At 37.4% G+C, this 21733-nt stretch overlaps 1 protein-coding gene across 27 annotated transcripts in view; it reads right to left on the bottom strand.

Moving 5' to 3' along the window:
* Positions 1–21733, bottom strand: part of LOC127858384 (zinc finger E-box-binding homeobox protein zag-1-like) — a 98604-nt gene that overhangs the window by 61276 nt on the left and 15595 nt on the right. Inside the window, exons 5-6 of one of the 27 annotated variants that reach the window (XR_008038868.1) lie at positions 3952–4410; positions 790–927 (exon numbers count right to left, since the gene is read on the bottom strand). The exons of 23 other annotated variants lie outside the window; for them this stretch is intronic. Coding sequence is in view for 3 of the 4 variants with exons in the window: in XM_052395480.1 (XP_052251440.1) it covers positions 4124–4410 (287 nt within the window). In the remaining variant the exon portion in view is untranslated. Of the gene's footprint in view, positions 1–386; positions 928–2329; positions 4411–21733 lie in introns of those variants that run through there. 3 more of the 27 variants (XM_052395480.1, XM_052395494.1, XM_052395479.1) reach the window with 3 other exon arrangements.

Raw genomic sequence — 21733 nt, 5'->3', positions numbered from 1 at the left:
AGCTTGAGAAATAGTTGATACTTTAAAAGTTTTTCTTATATTTAAACGCATGCTACTGTGAAACCAGCATTATTTATGAGACATTTATTTTTGATTAACTGGAAAGAATAATTATGTCCAAAAATTAAATTTTATCAAACTGAATCACCATAGACATGGCATAAATGTCCAATTTAAACCACACATGGCAAATGGTATATTTTATGTTCAGGGTATTACAGTAAATCGCCCCAATGGTGCAATAATATACCATGTGCCTTCTAATTTCAATGTCACATGGTACCTTTTTGCACCAAGGGGGTGAAATGATTCTTAAAAGTTTCTTCCTGTACATGCTTTTTGTAAAAAAAAAAACGAAGTCAATAACATTTGACAAAACTGCTGATTTCATAAATTTTTATTGGTATGAAAAATAAAGAAAACATTAAACAATGTAATGGTCTCTTTATCTTTTTTATCTCACTAAGCATGCAAGTTCATTTCACTCTATTCTAAAACAGAATTAGCATCACTTAACAGTCCAGATGAAGTGAAAGCATTTTTTGTAGCAATATTTTTTTAACGCTCTTGAAAACATCATCTGAGAAACAGAACATGACAGCAACTGGTTACGTTCTGTGATGTTCACACCCTGGTTACTGTGGCTTTGCTGCTACAACATTTCCATGTGAGTCAGTTGATGTTGCAGACACTGCTGCTACAACATTCCCATGTGAGACAGTTGATGTTGCAGACACTGCTACATCATTCCCATGTGATTCAGCTGATGTTGCAGACACTGCTGCTTGCTGGAATATCTCCTGTCACAGTGTGGACATTCCCAAGGTCTCTCTCCTGTATGCACCTGCATGTGCCTGGACAGGTTCCTCTTCAAGTACTGCTTGCTACACACAGGGCAGGGAACCAGGCCTGAACACTGACTGCCTCCTACAAGGGAATAGGAACAGTAATTATATAGTGAGATTGTAGTGTCTGATTGAAATGCTAGTGTGTGATTGAAATGTGTGATTAAAGTTTGTGATTGAGGTGTGTTATTGAAGTGTGGGATTGTGTTACAGTACATTCCTTTGTATAGCGCGCAGTTTTTTGCTTCCAAATTTAAAATTAAAAAGTTGGTGCGCGTAATACATTGATAAAACGCTTTCCTTGCTCGTAAATAATCATAATAGCCGCCATTTTTGTATTTCAGAAAACTACACCCTATAATCTTACAGACTGAAGGGCCGTTGTCGAAACAACAAAAAGACAGTATCGGCAGATATGAACGGGAAAGCATTAGTTATTTACAATAAAATAAAATGTTTGAATAAAGTATGCGAACATTTATTTGTCTGTGTTTGTGCACATCTACATTGGCAGCTTACGTTGGACTGGTAAAGGTATTTGGTCTTTTTGCAGGAAACCGTAGGTGTGAACAGGGACTTCTTAAGTGTTTTCTAGTTTGGTCCAGGTTTTTGGCGCATTCATTGTTCATCACATTCACGCCTGTGTAACGCGACAAACAATAACCCAACTTGTCCAACATAATAGATCAACAGTTTTACGTCAATACTGACATATCTCAACAACTGTCTCCCATGCGCCACGAAGTTTTATTCAGCATTCAATTTAAAGCCATGCTTTCCCCGAGGAAGAATGACATGATGTACATAAATTCTTATTTTCTCACATTTTACACGAAATGCACGAGGACTGTTAATCTGTTGCTAGAAAATTACAAAATTGTCAGAAAAGTATAGTGCTATGCAACCCATGCTCCTAATCATAATGACGCTTCCTATTTTAAATGCTTACCGGTAATTAAGCTTTCCAATGCCCAGGATAATTGGATTGCGGGATAGTAATATGGCAGCCATTTTCGGTACGATTTGGCGGTTTTATTGTCTTTAAATATTTTTTGTTCTCCATTTTTTGCATTAATAAAACAGCCTGCGCGCTATACACGGGAGCGCGCAATACGAGGGAAAATTCGGTATGTGATTTAAGTGTTTAATTAAAGTATGAGATTGAAGAGTGTGATCGAAGTCAGTGCTTATGTTTAGTTGAAGCGTATGATTCAAATGAGTGATTTAAGTTTGTGATTGAAGTGTGTAGCTGAGGTGTGTGATTGAAGTGTTTGATTGAAATAAGTGATTGAATGAAGTGCATGATTTTTGTTTGAATACCATTTGGATAGTGTTTTGGAATATAAAAAAAAAAAACAAATTTAATAATATTATTTTGAACCAGGTTTCATAAGTATATTATTGCTATTAAACAAAAAGATGCATGAAAAGACGGATTATAAACATTGCTTTAAAATGTGTCTATATTAAGGAGAAAAAAGGGATACCTTTTAACATTTATTCAAATAAATAATTACACGTTTCTAATGAAATGGCAAAAAAAAAAAAAAAATGCAGCATTGAGAAAATGTACCTGTGTGCTCATTGCAACAGACCAGCTGTATCTTACATCTCGCATTGAAAGCACATTTTCGCAATGACAACAACAATGTTTGTGAGGTTCACTTTGCACTTAAGTGAAAGAATGATCAAAATTTTCCCATTCAGCAAATACATGTACATATAAACAAAGCACTGTTGAAGACGCTCAGGTTAAACACACTCATAAGCTGGTACATATTTTATCCCAATTTCAAAACAGAAGAATTTTTTACAAAATATATTTTACATAGCCACATTTTGCTCCATATTATTAGTTGCTTTAATTCATTTTGTACTGCATGTGCATGTATAACGAACAACACAAATCAACTTAAAGCTTGCACAACCTTTAACTGGCTAGTTATATGTGAATGTCATTCTCTGAAAAGGGGCTAAATACATATCATTGTGAGCAAAGTGTTGTTTCAGATTAGCCTGTGCAGTAAGCCCAGGCTAATCAGGGATGACACTTTCCATTTTAATAGTATTTTTTGTTCCAATTAAGACTCTTCTTAGCAAAAATCCAGTTTATGTAAAAAGTATTGTCCCTAACTGTGCGGAATGCGCAGGCTATTCTATGATGACACTTTACACTTATAAATTAAGCCCCATTTTCCCGGGACCAGACTCATGTTCAAAGTGACTTGCTGCCTGGGAAGGTGATAAGTTAAATTCTCATTACCTAGCATGCCCAAACAGCTACCTACACGAAAATGGGCTGGGTTTATCGGTTCAACTGGTGGACGTGATTAAGTTACATAGACTAAGTTAAGCACCACCCAAGTATGGAAGGAATTGCAATTAAAAATGCAATCATTGCATTACCAGGCAGAGCTGAAACTCCCAGTTTAGATGAAATAGGTGGTAAAGATTGTGAACCCAGTTCCAAGGAAGGAAACCCAGTTCAAAGGGAGGAAACCCAGTTAAAAGGAAGGAAACCCAGTTTCAAGGGAGGAAAGCCAGTTCCAAGGGAGGAAAGTCAGTTCCAAGGGAGGAAACCAAGTTCCAATGAAGGAAGGAAAGCCAGTTCCAAGGGAGGAACCAAGTTCCAAGGAAGGAAGGAAACCCAGTTCCAAGGAAGGAAACCAAGTTTCAAGGAAAGAAGGAAACCCAGTTCCAAGGAAGGAAGGAAACACAGTTCCAAGGGAGGAAACTAAGTTTCAAGGAAGGAAACTAAGGTTCAAGGAAGAAAACTAAGTTCCAAGGAAGAAAACTAAGTTCCAAGGAAGGAAGGAAACCCAGTTCCAAGGGAGGAAACAGGTTCCAAGGAAGGAAGGAAACCCAGTTCCAAGGAAGGAAAGAAATGCAATTCTAAGGGATTATTTAGCTGGGCTTATGATGCTTTCAGACAGGTATAAACAATTCCTTGTCAGAATATCTGTTAAAATCACATGAATAGAGACAACAATTAATATACATTCAAAGTATATCTTTGATTGCTTACATGAAAATAGATAAGTGATGTAAATCTCAAATTAAAATCACAAATACTATCACCAATTCATAGTGCATGAAAATAACGTACCGCAAGTTTAAATGTTGTTATGTGTAATTTGACAATTAATTTTCACAAAGAATACAAAATGCTGCAAATACAGCCACCATTGGACAATAGGCTGCTCCCACTTGTTTTACACACAAAAAATGCCATTGTTTCATACACAGTGATACACTGGTTTTAGTTAACCCACTCACTTTTATACAAAATTCTGGGATGGAAGCAAAGGGGTTTTAGTAAACCCCGGATAATGTTGAATCATATGTGACTTCATATTTCCCTTCACGCTGAAGGTACGTCCGCACACTTTACACTCATACGGTCTCTCCCCCGTGTGTATCCTCACATGCGTGTCCAACTTCCACCTAGACGGGAACACCTTGCAACAAAACTGGCACGTATGTTTCCCGTAGCTTTCCTGTCCTGACAGAGCGACAGATGTAGTGGAGTTGTTTCCAATCTTCAAGTCACAATTCCCATCAGGGTCTGCAAAGACAAATGTATCAATTAGTTCCGTTGGTTGAAGTCTGTCCCGAGTCTCATATGGTATGACGTTGATCAATCCCTGCGCTAGAGGAACACTAAAAAAGTTGAAACATCTGACAAAATTACAGGTACAAACTGTAAAAGCATGTCTGGAAAAGACCTTCCCTCCCTCATTAAAATTGGGCACTGATAAGTCAGTACTTAAAATTGGTTAAAAATGAGGACCTTGCCATGCTTACAAATGATCGAAAGGCCTCTACAATTATATAAAAGAACTTCCCACCATCCTTAAAATGGGGCACTGATAAACCAGTACTTAAATACTTCTAGGAGTGTGACTATGGGAAAGGAGCACATTGTGGAATGCTGTCGCATTCAATCATTGTAAGTACTCTTTGTTCCACAATCCTCTCTCGCAGTTTGATCATTTGTAGTATTCATGTATTCTGTCACAAACAAACGTGCATACCAACAATGTCAGTGTGACAGTGTATCATAGACAAAAAACAATTAACAACTTTCTGTTGACCACAGCAAAACAATAATACAACAATATTTCATCAATACACATCACACTATTTTTATCAACATTATACTTATCATCAACAAATAGGTAGATATCCACAATCAGTATGGCTATGTGCAGATATCCACAGTCAGTATAGTATGGTATGTTATGGATATGTTTCAAAAAGATAAAACAGTTGACAAATTGTCATATTTCTTGTACAAAGGCAAAAAAACAGTATTAAGCACAAAAGAGGGACAGAAAATATTGAGTTAACCCACTGAAAATATGGAGTTAACATAAAAAATATTCAGTTACCCGAAGAGAATATGAAGTTAACCCAAATAAAATGTTGAGTTAACCCAAATTAAATGTTGAGTTAGACCAAAGACTTCCTACTTATAGGCAACAGAGTCCTCACATTGTGTCAATAGTGATAAAGAAATACGTAACACACAAACTTCATGATACATATTCAACTAGAGCTTTGTCACAGACGTGACGTATACCCCCACATGCAGCATTGACAAAGAATATTTTTCATGCTCTCCAATGATTGTCAACAAACGTACAGAGTAATTTTTAAATCTCACAATGAATGACATTGTTATGGCCCGGACAAGATCATTTATGGCCATTTTTTAACTTTGAACTCAAAGTGTGACCTTGACCTTGGAGATATCGACGTAATTCTTTCGCATGACACACCGTCCAATAATTGTGAACAAATATACAGAGTAATTTTAAAATCTAACAATGAATGGCATAGTTATGGTTGGGACAAGATCATTTATGGCCATTTTTTACCTTTAAACTAAAAGCGTGACCTTGATGTTGCAGAAATCGAAGTAAGTCTTTAGTATGACACACCTTGCAATGATGGTTAACAAATGTGCTAAATGATTTTAAAATCTCACAATAAACGACATAGTTATGGCTCGGACAAGCTCATTTATCGCCATTTTTGACCTTTGAACTCAAAGTGTGACCTTAACCTTGGAGATATTGACATAATTCTTTCGCGCCACACCGTCCAATGATGGTGAACAAATGTGCCAAATGATTTTAAAGTCTAACCATGAAAGACAGTTATGGCCCGGACAAGCTCCTTTATAGCCATTTTTGAACTTTGAACTCAAAGTGTGACCTTGATCTTGGAGATATTGACATAATTTTTTTGGGTGACACCCCATCCCATGATGGTGAACAAATGTGCTAAATAATTTTAAAGTCTCACAATAAACAACAAAATTATGGCCCGGACAAGCATTTGACCTTTGAACTCAAAGTTGACCTTGACCTTGGAGATATTGACATAATTCTTTTGCGCCACACACCGTCCAATGATGGTGAACAAATGTACCAAGTCATCTTAACACTAACGATAAATGACTTAGTTATGGTCCGGACAAACTTTCGGTTAAAAACGCATTAAGTGACCCCGTGACCTAGTTTTTGATCCGTATTAAAACTTGACCTAGACATCATCTAGATACAACTTGTGACCAAGTTTGGTGAAGATCGGATGAAATTTTCGGGACAGACAGACCGACAAAGTGACTCCTATATAGTCCCCCATTACCAGTAATGGGGGTATAAATACCCAGTCATAGTAAAGGTAGGAATCTTTCAATACCATAAATAGGCACAAAGTGGGTCCATTCAGAGATTATTATCCTGTCCAATCTCAAGCTGGTTATATATTACACAATACTTTGTAAATACAAAGTAGCTGACTGATATCATTCATACAGAGGTCACTGACAATACCTGTAACTAAGAGCAACACTCTTCTGTACACATGTACAGTGTACATATAAAAGGCATCTGCAATGAGTATATGCTTTGTAACATTTAAAAATCACAGAGAGTCTCGAATGTCATACAATTTTCAACCGGTAAATAATAATAACTTTTGTTTGTACAAAAGTTTTCCAACAATCAACAAAGCAGTGTTTTTGTTAAAAAAACTAACTATAGATAGATTTTAAAAATTCTTAAGTGAAAAGTTTAAATCTACAGTAAGTATAAAACAGAAACAGAAACAGAATTTGAGCAGAGCATGGCAAATAAAGGTTTTCATAATCCTACAAAATTTCAGAATATTTTGTTCTGTTTTATAGAATTCACTATTGTAATTAATGTGAATACCAAAATATGAGCGTTAACTTTAAAAATACATTACAACACCACAAATAGAATCCATAAAAACAGTCCTCAGTTGCTATGGTGACAGCAGACTATTGGTTGGGAGACACCCTCAAGTCAACAAAAACATTAAAGCTGTGCTCTGGGAAAAGGGGCTTAACTCTTTCAGTGCTGGAACCAAATTTTAAAGGCCTTTGCAAACAGTTTGGATCCAGATGAGACGCCACAGAACGTGGCGTCTCATTAGGATCCAAACTGTTTGCTATTCTGATAGTATTCTTTGAAAAAAAAATCGAAGAAAATGCTGATTTTAGAAATTCAGCAGACGACATTTTTGCAGACGACAAATTTCCCAGCATGCAAAGGGTTAACTAATGAGCGTAGACATTCCCAGATCAGCAGGTGCAGTCCAAACAAGCTTATCAATGAGGACACTGTCCGCCTAGACTGGATTTTTGTTTAGATCAAACTACCTTTAAACAAACAAGAGCTGTGTTTGTGAAACACAATGCCCCCTACTGTGCTTTGAAGCCGCACGGCAGCTATTTTAGAAACAAGGTTATATTTTTAATGTAAAGGTCACAGTGACCTTGACCTTTGACTTAGTGACCTCAAACCATGTTTAATTGCAGATCTCAATGAGATGCATCCACATATGAGGTTTAAAGAACATAGACACACAATTTTTCATTTTATGAGCAAGGTTTAAGTTTTTGGGACAGACACACACAAACAATGACAGACAGACAGACAGACAGACAGACAGACAGACAGACAGACAGACAGACAGACAGACAGACAGACAGACAGACAGACAGACAGACAGACAGACAGACAGACAGACAGACAGACAGACAGACAGACAGACAGACAGACCAAAAACAATATACCCCCTGATCATTCGATCTGGGGGCACAAACAATTGCAGACAGCACAGGCTAATCTGGGATGATACTTTACGCACATGCATTAAGCCCATTTTCTCAAAGCGAGGCTCAGTACACTGTGAACTCATTTCTAGATTGCATGAACTTGAATTAATCTGCCAAAGTTGGGCAATTGTCCAGGACCTTGAATTTTCATCTATTATTTTATAAGAATTTGAAAAGTACCATACTTTAACACATATTATGCCCCAAAATTTTGATTTAAAAAGTCGAGGCACGTAAAACATTGAAACAACGCTATAACATGTATGACTGTTAATTTGTGCAAAACCCATTTGACATTCAATGTTTTCCTCAATTTTGACATTTGTAAATTTCCGGCCCTCCTTACTCTGGTAAACAATGTTCAAGTGCCCTCAGACTAAATCATTGTTACCATATCAGTCGTGTTCTGAGAAAACTGGGCATAATGCATGTGTGTAAAGTGTCGTCCCAGATAAGCCTGTGCAGTGCGCACAGGCTAATCAGGGACGACACTATCCCCCTAAATTGGATTTTTCCTAAGAAGAGACTTCATTAAAACGAAAAATGTCATAAAAGCGGAAACTGTCGTCCATGATTAGCCTGTGCGGATTGCACAGGCTAATCTGGGAAACACTTTACGCACAAGCATTATGCCCAGTTTTCTCAGACACGACTCAAACCAAGGAAAGATTTTTTCTGGTCCACACTTCTGCACCATCCTGTTTCAGATATTTCAAGTTCATTATTTTTATACACAAAATATTCTAATACAAACCTTTTTCATGTGGCTTGTTCAAACGCTCTTCTGTCGCAAAATTGAGGATCTCGAAAACAGCTTTGAACATGTTTAGGAAGATTTCAATGAAGCTAAAATTTCTTTAGACTTTCCCAGCATTGAAACAAACTTAATGTAGTGTCCAGTAATAGCAGTGTGTATTCACATTTAAAAATACGTTATATAGTCTGTTAAGAATACTACTTTCAATACTTTTATGATAGAATCTATGTCTGTTTACAAAGTCACTAATCAATTCATTTGTGCCATAACAAGTCATCAATACTGTACAAAGACTTAACCAGGGCATTTTATCTTGACTTGGGGAAAGGGCCTGGCCTTCCATTTTTTGGGAAAAAATATCGTCAAAACTGGAAAAGGGTAAGAAATTTCCCAAAATAAGCTTGAAGTTTGGAGAAAATTGCATTATTTTAAAGAAATTCTCTTATGAAAAGGGGCTTTTCTCCTGGGGGAAGGGCTTATACAAGGCCCTTGCTAAAGACGGAAAACAATAGCTGTAAACAAGCCCACAGACATCATCTGTAACTCATGTCTACAATAATTGGGCATTTAATTTTGTGACTTTCAATTACCGCTGCTCCAATTTTTTATTTGAAAATCATCAAATCTAAACTTGTGTTCATAAGTTTCACAATAAACCACAATTGTAACTAGAAATGGCGCGGCAGAGGCCGACGCGTATCCCCACGCCGAATGTTTGACCTAGGTGTGCCCCAGGGTTGGTAATGGGGCCATGCATAGCTGAGATTGACCGTATTGTCATAAGAGAAGTTCATCATCAATTAGAAGTGAATTGGTGTAGAAATGAAGAAGTTATAGTAAAAGGCAATTTTGGGTGGGTGTGACATATGTGGGCAGGGCGCCCCAGGGTTGGTAATGGGGCCATGCATAGTTGAGATTGACCGTATTGTCATAAGAGAGGTTCAGTATCAATTTGAAGTGAATCGGTGTAGAAATGAAGAAATTATAGTAAAAGGCAATTTTGGGTGGGTGTGGTCTATGTGGGCGGGGCGCCCCAGGGTTGGTAATGGGGCCATGCATAGTTGAGATTGACTGTATTGTCATAAGAGAAGTTCAATATCAATTTGAAGTGAATCGGTGTAGAAATGAAGAAATTATAGTAAAGGCAATTTTGGGTGGGTGTGGTCTATGTGGGCGGGGCCCCAGGGTTGGTTATGGGGCCATGCATAGTTGAGATTGACCCTAATGTCATAAGAGAAGTTCAGTATCAATTTGAAGTGAATCCGTGTAGAAATGAAAAAATTATAGTAAATGGAATTTTTTGGTGGGTGTGGCCTATGTGGGCGGGCGCCCCAGGGTTGGGATTGGGGCCATGCATAGTTGAGATTGACCCTAATGTCATAACAAAAGTTCAGTATCAATTTGAAGTGAATCCGTGTAGAAATGAAAAAATTATAGTAAATGGAAATTTTTGGTGGGTGTGGCCTATGTGGGCGGGGCGCCCCAGGGTTGGGAATGGGGCCATGCATGGTTGAGATTGACCGTATTGTCATAGGTGAGGTCCAGTATCAATTTGAAGTGAATCGGTGTAGAAATAAAGAAGTAAATGTAAAATAACCTAAAAAAATGAGTGATAATTTCTGACGCGGCCCCACCCCAACCCCTATAACTTTTGACCCAGGGGTCAGATCAAAATTCCAAATAGTGCAGGGTCGCACATATGCTCATAGCTACCATGTGTGTAAATTTCAAGGTTCTAGTGCTTTTAGTGTAGGAGGAGATAGTGGCCAGGACGGACGGACAGACGGACGGACAGACGGACGGACAGACGGACGGACGGACGGACGGCGGAGATCACCACAATATCCCCACCTTTTTTTCAAAAAGCGTGGGGATAACAAGAAATGGCGCGGCAGAGGCCGACGTGTATCCCCACGCCGCATGTTTGACCCAGGGGCGCCCCAGGTTTGGTAATGGGGCCAAGCATAGTTGAGATTGACTGTATTGTCATAAGAGAAGTTCAGTATCAATTAGAAGTGAATCAATGTAGAAATGAAGAAATTATAGTAAAAGGCAATTTTGGTTGGGCATGGCGCCCCAGGGTTGGTAATGGGGCCATGCATAGTTGAGATTGGCTGTATTGTAACAAGAAAAGTTCAGTATCAATTTGAAGTGAATCGGCGTAGAAATAAGGAAATTATATTAAAAGGCAATTTTGGGTGGGCGAGGCCTATGTGGGCAGGGCGCCCCAGGGTTGGTAATGGGGCCATGCATAGTTGAGATTGACCGTATTGTCTTAAGAGAGGTTCAGAAGCAATCTGAAGTGAATCGGTGTAGAAATGAAGAAGTTATAGTAAAAGACAATTTTGGGTGGTCGTGGCCTATGTTGGCGGGGCGCCTCAGGGTTGGTAATGGGGCCATGCATAGTTGAGATTGACCATATCGTCATAAGAGAGGTTCAGTATCAATTTGAAGTGAATCGGTGTAGAAATGAAGAAATTATAGTAAAAGGCAATTTTGGGTTGACGTGGCCCATGTGGTAGGGGCGCCCCAGGGTTGGTAATGGGGCCATGCATAGTTGAGATTGACCGTATTGTCATAAGCAGGGATGCAAATTAGTGGTTGCCCGGGGCAAGTAGATTTTAGCCTGGGCAACTTAAATTCAAAAGTTGGTAGTCCAGCCTGGCAACTAGCTTTTTTAAGCTTGAAACATTCAAGTACAATTAAACATTTAATAAAATTGGCGACTGTTGATTAATAATTTTAATAATATTTATTCATAAAGGCCAATGAAATTATTCAACTCAGACTCATATTAAGACAGTGTGTAATGTAAGCAATTTTGTTCAGTTATCTTTTATTTAAAGAAAGTATTAGATACACGACACTACATGTACATTGTACTGGGCTGGTAAGTCTTTGTGGGCAACCAATTGTAAAACTTTAGTTTCCATCCCTGCATAGGAGAGGTTCAGTATCAATTTAAAGACAATCGGTGTAGAAATGAAGAAATTATAGTAAAATAACCTTAAACAAGAGCACCGCCTTGCGGGTGCAGACCGCTCATCTATTTTCTTTTTAAAGGTGAAGGGACTCTCATTTTCAATCACAAAGGAGGGAGGGGTGGAGTGAAGAGGGGTGTATAGTGTGGGGGTGTGGACATTTATTACATTATCTTCCAAAAATGCGAAAAAAATGCAAAATAAAAAAATTCGAGGGGGGGGGATTCTTGATTCGATGGTTGGACGGTATTTCAAACATAAAATAATATAAATAAATATTTGTGTTTTTTAACTGTTTCAAAAAAAAATTGGGGGTGGGGTGGGGGGGGTATAGTGTGAGGGTGTGGCGCTAATTTGTGAGATGATCTTAAAAAAAAAAAAAAATTAGGGGGGGGGGGGGGGGGATTCGGGTGGGGGAGGGGGGTTGGGGGGGGGGGATTCTTGGGTGCGATGGTTGGCGGTATTTCAAACATAAAATAATAAAAATAAATATTTGTGTTTTTTAACCGTTTCAAAAACAATAATTGTGGGGGGTGGGGTGGGGGGGGGGGGTATAGTGTGAGGGTGTGGTGGTCATTTGTGCGATGATCTTTAAAAAAAAAAAAAAAAAAAAATTGGGGGAGGGGGGGTGGGATTCTTGGGTGCGATGGTTGGCGGTATTTCAAACATAAAATAATATAAATAAATATTTGTGTTTTTTAACTGTTTAAAAAAAAAATTGGGGGTGGGGTGGGGGGGGGTATAGTGTGAGGGTGTGGTGGTAATTTGTGAGATGATCTTAAAAAAAAAAAAATAGGGGGGGGGGGATTCGGGTGGGCAAGGGGGGGTGGGGGGGGATTCTTGGGTGCGATGGTTGGCGGTATTTCAAACATAAAATAATAAAAATAAATATTTGTGTTTTTTAACCGTAAATTCAAAGTTACTAAGTCAAAAAAGGGCCATAATTCCGTAAAAAATGACAACCAGAGTTATGCAACTTGTCCTTTTACTGTACCCTTATGATAGTTTGGGAGTGTTCCAAGTATGAAAGCAATATCTATGATACTTTAGGGGTAAAGTGGACCAAAACACAAAACTTAACAAAATTTTCAATTTTCTGAGTATAAAGGGCCCATAATTCCTTCCAAATGCCAGTCAGAGTTACATAACTTTGCCTGCACAGTCCCCTTATGATAGTTAATAAGGCCACGACTTTTATATTTCTTGGTTTACAAAACCGCCGACCCTAATTTTTGGAAAATGGGAAAAAAAATAAAATCGGAAAATCGTCTTTTTTTTATATATTTTATTCCCGACCGCACTGAAAAACGAGCGAAACGAGAAAAAAAAACGATCCGGTTTGAGTACGGTTGCGAATAAAATCAAGTAAGTACAATCAACGATTGGTTCACATATATTACAGAGATCGGGATATTTTTCAATGTGACACAGTATGTACCAGTCCTTTTATGGGCACTTCTCAAAATTTATTTAATTACAGACAATAGGAAAATCAGCGTCAGTAAAATGTCGACCGCATCAAAATTTATTTCCGAGTCTGTGACGCAACTATATTGTTTAACATGTTTATTATATTAAACATACCCGATATTATAGTAGATAAAAAGTATTACCTTGCAATTTGATAATTAGTATAAATAATCCAATAAAACACTGCCATTATTTACGATATATGTGTTTAGGAATTTTGTAAACACGTCCGCCATAGTTTATAGGAACTGTACAGAAAGTTTGGAAATCGGAACAAATCGGTATATCTCGGAAAATCATTGATAAATGTATTTGTCGTTTTAATGCTTAGGGCCGAGTAATTTCGGCAAATCGGAACTCAACTTGCGTATTAAAAATACTAGCTCAATTAACCGTTAAACTCCGCCTCCGTTCTCTGCAAAAGATTCGAAGGCGGAGCTATGCACGTGCTATTATTAAATTGGAGGATTGCAATTGAGAAACAAACGCACGATTGGTTCGGCATGTTGATTGCTAGACAAAGGAAGCCAATTTTGTCGGCGCGAAATTTGTTGCTTTATTGCTTCAGACAGCAAGTGGCTTTCCTTTGATGACGTCAAACTGTCAATTCACACAGACTGCACATTTTCGGAAGACTTTAACTGGCTCCTTGTTTACAATTCCAGTAAAAACACTTGCTAACATTAAACTTTGGATTAAATTATCAAAATAAAGCAAAAGCCAAGTTGACAAATATGATTGTATGAATTCGCGTCAGTTTAATAAAGACCTGTTGCGTTGTAAATCAACGAGTTTTCATGACAACAACAACTTTAACAAACATTACCGCGACGACGCGGGGATCGATCTACCTCGATTTTTTTCATGGACGATGTCATAAGTCCAATAAGAGCAAACACATACTTTGTGTATGAGTAGTTTATCTTATATAAGATTTATGCAACGGGCATCGCATTGCGTAATGGTGCGCATCGAATTACGGAAATGAAGCGCAGTTTTTTGTTTTAATGGGAGAAGAACGCATGTCATTTAATGGAGTGTTTAAAATTGCCTGATGTTACAAAAGGTGCTTTTAGGTGACTCATTTCATTTGAAGATATAGATGTGTTTCATTGCATAATTAGATTTTTCGTCTCTGTGTTAAGGTTATAAAAGATATGATGTCTTTGTTCTGATGTTATTAGTATTAACTTATTTTTCCAATGTTTTTTTTTTTTTTTTTTTTCGACCGCCCGATGGACCATTTTCAAAATTATTTTTGTAAACCAATAAAAAAAAAAGTCGTGGCCTAAGTGTTGCAAGTATGAAAGCAATAGCTTTGATACTGTAGGAATAAAGTGGACCTAAACACAAAACTTAACCAAATTTTCAATTTTCTAAGTATAAAAAGGGCACATAATTCTGTCAAAATGCCAGTCAGAGTTACATTACTTTGCCTGCACAGTCCCCTTATGATAGTTAGTAAGTGTTGCAAGTATGAAAGCAATAGCTTTGATACTTAAGGAATAAAATGGACCTAAACACAAAACTTAACCAAAATTTTCAATTTTCTAAGTATAAAAAGGGCACATAATTCTGTCAAAATGCACACCAGAGTTATCTAACTTTGCCTGCCCAGTCCCCTCATGATAGTAAGCAAGTGTACCAAGTTTGAATGCAATAGCATTGATTCTTTCTGAGAAAAGTGGACCTAAACGCAAAACTTAACCGGACGCCGACGCCAAGGTGATGACAATAGCTCATAATTTTTTTTCAAAAAATAGATGAGCTAAAAATGAGTAAAAATCTCTGACCCGGATTCACCCCAATCCCCATAACTTTTGACCCAGGGGTCAGATCAAAATTCCAAATAGTGCAGGGTTGCTCATATGCTCATAGCTACCATGTGTGTAAGTTTCAATTTTCTAGTGCTAATAGTGTAGGAGGAGATAGTGGCCAGGACGGACGGACAGACGGACGGACGGCGGAGATAACCACAATATCCCCACGCTTTTCAAAAAGCATGGGGATAAAGACAATTTTGGGTGGGTGTGGCCTATTATGTGCGGGGCGCCCCAGGGTTGGTAATGGGGCCATACATAGTTGAGATTGACCGTATTGTCATAAGGGATGTTCAGTATCAATTTGAAGTAAATTGGTGTAGAAATGAAGATGATAGTAAAAGACAATTTTGGGTGGGCGTGGCTTATGTGGGCGGGGCGCCCCAGGGTTGGTAATGGGGCCAAGCATAGTTGAGATTGACTGTATTGTCATAAAAGAGGTTCAGCATCAATTTGAAGTGAATCGGTGTAGAAATGAAGAAATTATAGTAAAAGGCAATTTTGGGTGGGCGTGGCCTATGTGGGCGGGGCGCCCCAGGTAATGGGGCCATGCATAGTTGAGATTAAATGTATTGTCATAAGAGAGGTTCAGTATAAATTTGAAGTGAATCGGTGTAGAAATGAAGAAATTATAGTAAAAGGCAATTTTAGGTGGGCGTGGCCTATGTGGGCATGGCCTATGTGGGCGTGGCGCCCCAGGGTTGGTTATGGGGCCATGCATAGCTGAGATTGACCGTATTGTCATTAAAGAGGTTCAGTATCAATTTGAAGTGAATCGGTGTAGAAATGAAGAAATTATAGTAAAAGACAATTTTGGGTGGGGGTGGCCTATGTGGGCGGGGTGCCCTAGGGTTGAAGGATGACCTTGACCTTTCACCACTCAAAATGTGCAGCTCCATGAGATACACATGCATGCCAAATATCAAGATGCTATCTTAAATTTTGCAAAAGTACTCATAAAATGAGCGATTTTGGCCACATATATTTGACCTCTGACCTTGAAGGATGACCTTGACCTTGACCTTTCACCACTCAAAATGTGCAGCTCCATGAGATACACATGCATGCCAAATATCAAGTTGCTATCTTGAATATTGAAATACTGCAAAAGTGTACATTAAATGAGCAATTTTGTCCCATATATTTGACCTTTGACCTTGAAGGATGACCTTGACCTTGTCTTTTCACCACTCAAAATGTGCAGCTCCATGAGATACATATGCATGCCAAATATCAAGTTGCTATCTTCAATATTGCAAAAGTTATTGCAAATGTTAAAGTTGGCGCAAACCAACCAACCAACCAACAGACCAACCAACAGACAGGGCAAAAACAATATGTCCCCCACTACTATAGTGGGGGACATAAAACTGAGTGAAAATCTCTGACCCGGTCCCGCCCCAACCCCCATTTATAACTTTTGACCCAGGGGTCAGATCAAAATTCCGTCACTGTCACCGTCGCACATATGCTCATAGCTACCATGCATGTAAGTTTCAAGGTTCTAGTGCTAATAGTGTAGGAGATAGTGGCCAGGACGGACGGACAGACGCACATCACCACAATATCCCCACTTTCTCTCCGAAAAATGTGGGGATAATAAACCTTTTAACAGTTTTTCTCATGGATTATGGAGGGAAAGAATATTCTATCCTAGATATTATATGTTCATAGGCTTATAGATGAGGAAACATAAAGAAATACGTTTAAAAGTATACAAATTCAGTGTATAACTATTTAAACATTTACTATATGTTTAACCTTATGATCATAGGTAAATGACATTTAAAACATAAGTACTCAACTGTCATTTACACACACACAAATGAGTTCACAGAACACAATAAATAAAAAAGGGGCATTCTATAGAGGTCAGTGGTCAGCATATTGGCATAAAATCATAATCAGCATAACACTCACTTATAACAACATCTAGAAAATGCCCCCAATAGGAAAAAGACAAAACAATCAAATAATTTTCATGCGAGTTGTTATTAAAACCTTGTGCAGTAAACATCAAGGCTTCAACACATAGAACCACTTCATCACCATTTTGATGACAGCATTGTTTTTTGTTTCATTGCCCCCTTTTTGATCAGTTGAAAGCCCTAATTTTGCTACACAACAAAATAATAACAACACACAGGGTCAAAGGAGCGTGCCTAGCTATATTTAAGGGAAACCAGTCTAGATAGGACCGCATGATACACCTGAGACATGTAACCAGCATCTTCCGCTTCTATTTGATATGCCTAATAAATATATCATATGGGCCGTGCTCTGTGAAAAGGGGGTTTAATGCATGTGCGTTAAGAGTCGTCCCAGATTAGCCTGTGCAGTCTGCACAGGCTAATCAGGGACAACACTTTCCACGTAAACTTAGTTATTGCTAGAAAGATTTTCTTTGATAGAAAAAAAACATAAAAGCGGAAAATATCCATAAAAGCGGACGTGTCGTCCCTGATTAGCCTGTGCGGACTGCACAGGCTAATCTGGGACTACACTTTACCCACAAGCATTAAACCTCCTTTTCACAGGGCATGACCCATATATATTTTACTTCTTTAAGTTTTATACATTTACCAATGTCATACTTCAATACGATGTCTTAGGTTTTCAAAATAAGGCGGAGGGAGCTTCGGCACACTTCTTTAACAAGACTGTCTTCAACATTTCAATGACCATTTTCTTCAACAAAATGCCCTAAAAAAGCCTAAAGTAATGATGTGGAGTGTTCTTTTTTATTAAGTACAAGCAAGTTTTGAAATTGCTCAGTAAACTTCTATTAGGTTATTTGAATAATCACACAATACTTGATGCTTAACACAAACATGTAGAATGTCTTGTAACAAAATCATAGTACATTTTAACAGTGTTTTTTTCCACTGTTTTCGGAATGGGGCCGGGTCCCTTTGGATTGGGAAAATTTGCGGCGTTTTGTTTAAAATTGGGAAATTGGTGTTGTTTTGCTAAAAAATGCTTCATTACAGGCTTTTTCCCCCCTATGCCACGGGTCCGAAATTCAGCCCCATTCCCAATGCAAATCTGGTTGTTTTTTTCCCAATTGAAAAAAAAAAAAAATCCCAATTCCAAAAAAAAAAATTTTTTTTTTTTTTTTTTAAACCTTAAAATATATAAGTTTACCTCATCTGGTGTAGAAAATATAAATATTGCATAATTAAATTATCTGCTGCCTTGATTTTTTTTTTAAAACTTTAAAATATGTTAATGATTATTTAAGACTTTCCTTATTTTCCTCAAAATCCGGCGCTTAGCGCAATTTTTTCACCTAAAAAAAGGCCAGGCCTTTTCCCCAAATTCAGATTAAAAAACCTGCACTTATGTTCATAATATTTTGTAAAATTTTAATAATAAGTTATCAAAATAGTCGTTTTTTACCAGTTAACGGCTTCTTTGAATATAAGAAACACTATTTACATGCGATAATTTTTCCCAATTGAGCCAATTTTGCGATTAATTTTTTTTCCCAAAATGGGGGCTTTCACGACGCGAAATTCCCAAATTTCCAGTGTGGCATTTTCCCAAAATGGAGCGGAAAAAGCCTGCATTAAGGATACAAGTGTTTTCAGTATTATATTCACTAAGCTTGAACTTATATGGATGGGAGATGAACAAAATATTGTCAGATCTGAAGAAATATTAAAATAAAATTAATTTTTTTGGAAACCTTCCATTGGGAAGTTTTAGCGCCCATTTAGGAAAAATATATACTTTTTTCCATTGGGAATCGGTACTATTACCAGACCAGATTTTGAATGAAAAAAAACACTGTGTAATAATTACATTTAAACAGCCACATTATGACTTACTCAGGGCTTTCCTTAGACCTCAAATCTCAAGAGTCAAGGACTCTTGGGACCATATTTTCAAGAGTCAAAATCAAACTTCTGAGAGTCCTAATAATAACGCATGAGAGTCAATGATTTTTTGCAATTTAAGCAAATTACTGAGATATAATATATAAAAAGCAACAAATAAAAAGATACATGTATGTTAACATTTATTTCTTACATTTTACTGTCACTACAACACTATGCATTTAAACACAATATTTCAATGATTAATAAATACAAAACATGTATTCTAATACAACATTAACTTCATGTATACAGCAGAGTAATATGTCATATGTTCTTCTTTCGCACGTTTGGGGGTGTTTGGAGCACAGTCATTTAGATCTAAAGTACGCTTTGTCGTTGGCGTCTTACACACACTTTCAGAGTTACTACCGATTCCGAATTCGAAAAGGTTTCTCTGTGAAATTTTCCGAATGCACTAGCACAATTACACTTTGCACAATTACACTTTATCCAATAACTTTGTTTGACCGTTTCGCGTGGCTATTAAATTAAGAATGAAATACAAAATGTGAAAAAAACACATTTCCGCTGGCTATCACAAAAAAAACAACATACGGGTGGTACCTAAACACAATAGCCTATATAAATCGGTAAACTATAAACGGAAATTATTTCTACTCGCCGATAAAGGTGCCTCCGTATTTAATCCCATCGAAAATTCCGACGCCCTTTAATTATTTCATGTGCCATCTTCACGGAAGATGTGCGACTAACACGCCGTTTTCTATGCCTTATCAAACGGTCAATTATTACGCCTACATGTATTTTGTAATCAATTAGCTCATGCAAAAATTGTCACTTTGCCACAAGGCCAGTTGTATCGGTTCTATAGTTATTTTTAGCAACTTTGATGCAAAGCGTGTAATTTGACGTTGTAGACAGTGCATATGCCAGCATAACTTTCGCGCGTCTTTGAACTGAGCAATCATGAAGCGAAACAGTGATGGGTGCATTCAGCTTTGGAAATACATTCTGCCATACTCTGGAAATATCTCAAAATATGCTTTACGGTGTAATGTGGATATGGATGTTATTATTTTATATTGAATATTATTAAAACTGACGCGGATGAGTCCATTCTGTTTGGTGGGTTTATAGTTCTTCTTAAATGCTCTGAGCTTTTATGAGTACATACGTACAGCTCAGAGGGTCAATAGCTGGGAGTTGGATTATTGCAACTAGGTGGGTTTAATACACGTCTTTTCCGCAAACAGCTGATAACAAACGCTATGATAAATAATGGAAAGTTAATACACGCGTCATCGAACCAGCAGTGTTTTAATTGGTCAATACTAGATTTCTTAATTAACCAAACTCCGCCTACTGGGTGGACTTGTGCTTCGATGATTGGAAACGGGCGTTAACGATTAGCGTGTACTAAATGAGATACTCCGCCCCGAGCCAATTATCGCTTAGTCTTAACAACTTTTGATCTCGTTGACGCAAGTCGGTATATTCCCCCGGGTCAAATGTGACGCATGACGTAATTTTCTCAAGAGTCAAAAAGGGGTCTTCTGTAATTTTCAAGCGTCAAAACCCGGGAGCTCGGGTCAAAGGAAAGCCCTGTTACTAATTTATGTTAACTGGCTACCAATGGACTTATGAGATTTTGGATTTGTCATTTTCAAATGAGTTTGTGTTAAATTCGAAGTATCAGTCAACCCACATTATCAACATAGTGTTTTTCCCAGGAGGGCAAAGGGGCATGGTGCATTACTTTCAAAAAGGGCATTATAGCGCGCAGTTTAGGCAAAAAAGGGCAAAAACGTTCCCTGAATACCTGAATTACGGGGAAACATGTAATCGCATCAGAAGCAGTTGTGGAAAAAATAACATATAAACAAGCACATTTAATGGAAATTGATGTATTTAACTTACTATTATTTATGTTAATATATTTACCTTGCAATGTACATTTAAGTTCCATGCTGTTTCAATAAACTGTACAGCACGACAAACATAATAAAGCAATATATGCATATGAATCTGATTATACCCAGATCCACTAACATGTAAATGAAACCATTTTTGTATTATCCCATTTTCTAACAATAATCTTGCCAGATGTTTAAAATAACATTGCGAGTAAATTGATCGCTAACAATATGCAAACACTCGTTTCCGTGACATACATCCACCGAGTAGATTACAAATAAATAAATAATGTTGTTGCTATCTAAAACATTTTTATGCATCGTTGATTATCACAGACATTTCATTTATTCCTTCTAAATGTTCAACCTCAATCGTTAATTCGATCGTTGACGACGTTATTTGCCATTTTTGTCGAGTCACAATTTAATTCTGTATAGTCCGCCATGTTGTTAAAATGTCAAATGATGTAAGCGACAGGTGCGCATAGCAACGTTAAATCGTATACGCGATTCGCATTTTGTTAAATTAGTATACGTCTCAGTAATTATTTCAATAATTAGATCTTACTATCTTAAAGACGAAAATGATAAAGAATAAATTTGTTTGTGTTTTTAAATGTAATTATGCGTAAAAATATATGTTTTGATATAACTGAATAATGCATGCAATGCACAATTGCCACGAGAATAACATCGATTTGTTTTCATCAAAAGTCTCCGAAGTAACGATTTTATTGTGGAGGAGTACACATTGCCAACCGAAAAGTGCGCTTGGTATAACATAGCCTCTGGCATTATCAGCGATTTTCCTCCTTCTTTATAAAGTACCGGTAAACGGCACTTTCCCAATTACGAAAAAAATACAAATTTCCCAATTGCTGTCCTTAAATTCCAAATTAAAGGTAAAAAAAAAAAAAAAAAAAATTTTTTTTTTTTTTTTTTTTTTTTTTTA

Source organism: Dreissena polymorpha, chromosome 14, assembly GCF_020536995.1.
Source record: "Dreissena polymorpha isolate Duluth1 chromosome 14, UMN_Dpol_1.0, whole genome shotgun sequence".
NCBI lineage: Eukaryota > Metazoa > Mollusca > Bivalvia > Myida > Dreissenidae > Dreissena > Dreissena polymorpha.
This window is presented reverse-complemented; position numbering and strand designations above follow the sequence as displayed.